The following is a 6,017-nucleotide window of genomic DNA, read 5'->3' as shown; positions in this document are numbered from 1 at the left end:
GCCGAGTCATGAAAGGAAACCCTTCAGCCACAGCTGGCCCCAAAGCATCCCCAACACCTCAGAAGAGTTCAGCCAAAAGCCCTGGCCCCATGCGCCGGAGCAAGTCTCCAGCTGACTCAGGTAACGACCAAGACGGTGAGTGTTCTTTTCCTAACTGTGCACGCTGACTTCATTTATGGAGGCCAGTACCCTCTGCATGCAGAGGAATGAATTCCTCATGAACACCATTGAGTCTCCATGATACCAGTTCTGTGAATTCAGAAACTAAATAGTCAAACTTGTTTGGAGTCATGGAGACACACCCATAGCCCTGATTCTACTCAAGTGGGTGCAAACCAGAGATCTGGCCTATTTTGCCATGCTTGTTGTAATGCTTATTGTTGTGGTTGTCTTCATTGTCATCATCTTCAACATCATTCAGCAAAAGCACAGTAATGAGATAATCATGTCAAACATAAATTTGAAATAGAAAATAAAAAGCAAAAACAAGAAGTTAAAAAATGTGACCTAAAAGTGTCAACATAGTTGATGCACTTGAGCCTCAAATTTGGCTTTGAACTTTTAAAATTCAAAACAAAAAGAAACAAGATGAATTGCATCATTCTCACAATTAGAAAAGAAAGTGTATGCCAGGTTCTAAAAGGAAACAAAGAGATTCATCATATATAATTTTATCTAGTGGATAGTAAGTAATCTAAAAAATGTGGTCTATGGATCACTACCAACCCATGAACAATTTGTCAGTCTATGACTAGATTAGAAGTTTGTGCCAAATGTAAATCTTGTTACTTACTGAACACACCATTTACTGTAGCTGACTCTTTTTTCATAGCATTATTTTATTGATGAAGGCAGCAATATATCGGTTTATGTTCTGGTGCAAAGTCTTGTACCAACAGTTTGAGTGACACTGATCTAAAAGGCAAAGGATACAGAAATTCAGTTTAGAAGCTTAGTAGACTCATGCATAGACAATTTGAGTTCTTCATAGCAAGGAAATTATATGGTCCAGAAGAACACATTTATCCTTGCAAGGATCAGAGTTCACCATGAGAATTCTAGCTTGAGAGCCTTGGGGTACCCTTCTCTTCAATTTGAGACAGCTTGAACAGCCTATTGGTTTTGAAATGCCTATGGTCTAGAAGAACAGCCTGTTGTGCTGGCCTCACACTGTCAGGAACGTGCATGTCACCAGACATTTCTTTATTCTCAGACAGAAAGAACTAAACTGTGAAGAGACAGCTCAGGCTTTCCATAGTTTCATGTGTTTGCACATGCTGTTGCCTTGTACCTGGAATGCCATCCCTCTAGTCAACTACTCTTCTTTGCTTGAAAACTCCTATTCATCCTTCAATACATCAATTATATAGTTGTTCTGTTCTCTGCAATATCATAGCATGTATAAGGTATATATTTACTTGTCTACTTCCCCAGCTAAATACTGGGTCCCTCGAGAACACGATGTCATATTTATTTTTGTATCCTCAGTGCTGAGCACAGTGCTTGGGTCCTAGTAGATGCTCAAATAATGCTTGTGAATGAATAGATGCATAAGAGCACCAATTTCACCCAACATAGTGTTAGAGATCCAGTAAGCATTTAGGTAATGTCTACTGAAGGAATAAAAATGCATGTGTTTGGTGATATTTTGGCTAAGTGTATAGAATAGCACAAGAATCTACCTAAACAAATTCATATTGCTCAAACAACAAAGACCTACATTTTAAAGCTTAGATTGAAAATGAAATTGTTTGTACAGATTCTAAGTAGGGTCTTGCAAAAAAATTGAGTTTAAACACTAAGTTAAGATCATAAAGTCTGGCAATAAGTTTGTTTAGCTAATCATTTTTTTTTTCAGAAACATTCCTGGCTATTTCTGGGATATTCTAACCTGTATTACTTATCTCTTGCTATGAAACAAATTGCCCCAAACCTGAATGGCTTAAAACACAAACATTCGTTATCGTAGATTCTGTGGATCAGGAATTCTGATATGGCTTAGCTGGGTGGTTCTTTCTGGCCCAGAATCTCTCATGTAGCTGTGGTCAAGATATTGGTAGAGGTTATAGTCATCCGAAGGCTCATCTGGGACTGTAGGATCCACTTCCAAGATGGCTGTTGGCAGGATCTTTGCCCAGAATGAGTGATTCAAGAGAGTGAACAAGGAAGGAGATGTAGTACCTATTGTGATCTAGTCTCTAAAGTCACATGCTGTCCCTTCTGTTGTAGTCAATTCATTAGAAGTAGTCACTAAGTTCAGCCCACGTTTGAGGGGAGGGGAATCAGGCTCTACCTCTTGCAGGAAGGTGTAACAGAGAATTTATGGATCTATTTTTAAACTACCACATGACCCATGAGTTAGAAATGCAGAGGTGGTAGCAGCTTGAAGTAAATGGATTCTCTTGCAGATTGTATCCAATTGGGTTACCTAGCACACAGGAACCCAACCACCTATAATGAAACATGATTTAAACATGTCAAATAAGTGATCTCCAGTGTGCTACCTACAGAATTTTTCTTTCTACAAAACATGCACCTCATTGACTCGAATATATTAGAGACAGAGTGGGAATGCATAAAGACTCAACAAATATTTGTCAAACTGAAAGGAGTTAGGGTAGATCCCAACCCAATCTTAGGCAGACAAGATATGCTCTTGTTCCTTCAGAACTCCCTTGCTAATAGGAAGAAACGAGGATATATTCTCACACACAAAATAAGCAGAGTAACCAATTTGAAGAGGGAAAAGGGGACTTTACTCGGCAGATTTCAGAATTACAAGCATTCCCTATTCCCTGCCATTACAAAATCTAAAGCATTCTCAGTAGGGAACATTTAAATCTTCAATTCAGATAGTTCATGAACGTAAGTGAAGCCTGACTCCAGCCTAGTCAGCCTCCTTGATAATTTCCACTTAAATGATGTGTCTAGAGTCTCCACATGATTTCAGCCACAAAAAGTAAAAGGATCCATGTAACATAACTTTGCACATTTCATGGCAGTTTTTTTAAGGCCAAGATCAGGGCATCCACTCAGTGAACATTCCACAGAGACAGAGTGATCTCAGGCAAAAAGTATTTTAGGTAAGGTTTGAATTCGACACAACCATTTTTCGCTTTCCACCCCTACCTCATTCAGGACCATTCCAAGCTGGGAGGTGGAGGAGGATAGAATATGGAAGGAGAGACAGAAACCTCTCTAGGAAGGCCCAGCTACTTCCCAGCTATGTGACTTGGGACAAATTCTTTTACCTTTTCTAAGACTTGGTTTCCATTTTGGGTAACATAGAATTTGCATGTCTGTAAATAAAAATCATCTTCTATTGTTATCAATTATTTCCAATTTACAGAATTGTATGATAGCTTCCACAGAATCAGAATCAGAGAACCAGAAGGATGAGCTATAGACAATGCATAGTTTTGCATTAGCATAAATTTCTCATTACAGACATTAAGCAGAAAGAATTATTTCATAAAGTGCCAAGTTTTTTTCTGAGCTATTTGTAATGACATGTGCAGGTTAATACATATTTCACCAAAGAATTTTGGCATTAGATGGGGCTGAAATTCTTTATTCTTTTCTAGGATGATGTAGTACCACCCCGTTTTCATCCTATGTCTCTCTTGGATCTGGGGCCTGTGGATGGATTCACATTTCTTCATTCAACCTGATTAATTAAAGGTTGTGTAAGATAGGCCACTTCCTGGGAATTTTAACTACCTTCTTTTGAAGGCAAACAAAGCCCAAAATATTCCTCTTTAGTAGGAACTCATACCAAATGAAACATTGGCTCAATTCAGGTTCAGTTAAAGGACTGTTTTGATATTTTAGTTCATTAAAAAATATATGGATTTGATTCTGGTTTGAACAAGTTTGCATGATTTTCAAATATATTTGAAAATATTTATTCTCTTTGAATTCAATTCAATCCCTACTACTGCCAGTACTGAGTTTGCCCCAAATAGAATGTCTATTGCTAAGTCTAAAACTCGAGATTAGGAAGGAGTTAATATTATATTGTTATAAGTAGCTCATTCTCACTTAACAGAACTGATGGACTCTTAGACTCCAAGTCCCATTAGCCATATCTGTCTTTAAAGTAAGCCAAGGGACTGTGGTCAGCAGATAAAATTTGAGCCCAGGAGGCTCTTATGAGATATTTGAAGAAAGCTTGTGCAGTGCCACATTTTGATTAATCCTAGACTTGCCATTTTGATGGGCAAAGGTGAGCTGGCTTCAGAACTAAAAGAAGATATTTCTAGTATGTCTGTTTCCATTTCTGCCATTAATGTGTTATTTTTTTCTCTATATGCAACTACCACAATTTAACTTAATTTAATTTAATTTAATTTAAAAAACAAAGTAACTAGTCGATGAAAAGGAATTACTTTTCTTCTTTTTCTTTCTTTCTTTCTTTAATTTAATTTTTATTTTTTAAATTTTTAAAAATTAAGTTTATTGAGGTAACATTGGTTAGTACAATTATATAATTTTCAGGTGTACATTATAATTTGACACCTGTATATTCTATTGTGTGTTTATCACCCAAAGTTCAGTTTTTGATTTGGATACCTTTTATTTCTTTTTATTATCTTACTGCTGTGGCTAAGATTTCCAATACAATGTTGAAGAGGAGTGGTGAAAGTGGGCATTCTTGTCTTGTTCCTGATCTTAAGGAAATGCTTTTAGCCTTTCCCTATTGAATATGATGTTAGCTGTAGGTTCGTCATAAATGGCCTTTATTAAGTTGAGGTATATACCCTCTATTCCACTTTGCTGAGAGTTTTTATCATAAGTAGATGCTGGATTTTGTCGAATGCTTTCTCTGCATCTACTGATGTGATCATATGATTTTTATGTTTTGGTTTGCTAATGCGGTGTATCACATAATTGATTTGCGGATATTGTACCAACCTTGCATCCCAGGACTAAATACAACTTGATCATGGTGTATGATATTTTTAATGTATTGCTGAATTCCATTTGCTAATATTTTGTTGACGATTTTTGTATCAATGTTCATCAGAGATATCAGCCTACAGTTTTCTTTTCCTTTTATTTTTTGTAAAGTCTGTGTCTGCTTTTAGAATCAAGATAATGGTGGCCTCATAAAAAGAATTAGGAAATCTTTCCTCTTCTCGAGTTTTTTGGAATAGTTTGAGAAGAATAAATGTTAATTCTTCTTTGAATGTTTGGAAAAATTCACCTAGAAGCTATCTGTTATAGGACTTTTATTTGGGGGGAGCTTTTTGATTGCTGATCAATTTTGTTGGTGATAATCACATGGTTAAGATTTCTGTTTCTTCTTGACTCAGTCTTGGGAGATTGTATGTTTCTAGGAATGTATCTATTTCTTCCAGATTGTCCAATTTGTTGGTGTTTAATTGCTCGAAGAATTTCCATATGATACTTTGTATTTCTGTGGAGACAGTAGTTTACTTATACTCTTTTATTTCTGATTTTATTGATTTGAGCGCTCTCTCTTTTTTCCTTGATGAATCTGGATAGGACACTGTCAATTTGTTTTTCCTTTCAAAGAACCAGATCTTGGTTTCATTAATCTTTTTTTTCTGTATATGAGGTTTTTTTTTAAATTAAGTTGAATGGGGTAACATTGGTTAATACAATTATATAATTTTCAGGTGTACATTATAATTTGACATCTGTATATTCCATTGTGTGTTTACCAAAGTCCACTTTCCTTCAGCTACCATATATTTGACCCCCTTTACCCCATTTTTCCTCCCCCTATCCCCCTATATTTGACCCCCTTTACCTTGTCTACCTCTCCACTCCTCTCTCACCCCCTACCCTCTGGTAACTACTAGCCCATTATCCATGTCCCTAAGTCTCTGTTTGTCCTGTTCATTTGTTGCTTTTAGGTTTATAGCCCACATATAAATGATATCATGTAATTTTCAACTTTTTCATTCTGACTTATTTCGTTCAGCATGATTATCTCGAGGTACATCCAGGTTGTCACAAATGGCAGTATTTCATCTCTTCTTATGGCTGCG

At 36.5% G+C, this 6,017-nt stretch overlaps 1 protein-coding gene across 1 annotated transcript in view; it reads left to right on the top strand.

The window, feature by feature from the left end:
* DCX (doublecortin) overlaps positions 1–6,017 on the top strand; it is a 161,549-nt gene that overhangs the window by 122,314 nt on the left and 33,218 nt on the right. The window contains exon 5 of the mRNA XM_006917277.1: positions 7–135. Within this exon, the coding sequence (XP_006917339.1) occupies positions 7–135 (129 nt within the window). The remainder of the gene's footprint in view (positions 1–6; positions 136–6,017) is intronic.

Source organism: Pteropus alecto, unplaced genomic scaffold (genome assembly GCF_000325575.1).
Source record: "Pteropus alecto unplaced genomic scaffold, ASM32557v1 scaffold107, whole genome shotgun sequence".
Taxonomy (NCBI): domain Eukaryota; kingdom Metazoa; phylum Chordata; class Mammalia; order Chiroptera; family Pteropodidae; genus Pteropus; species Pteropus alecto.
The sequence above is the reverse complement of the archived record's forward strand: the minus strand, read 5'-3'. Positions and strand labels throughout refer to the sequence as shown.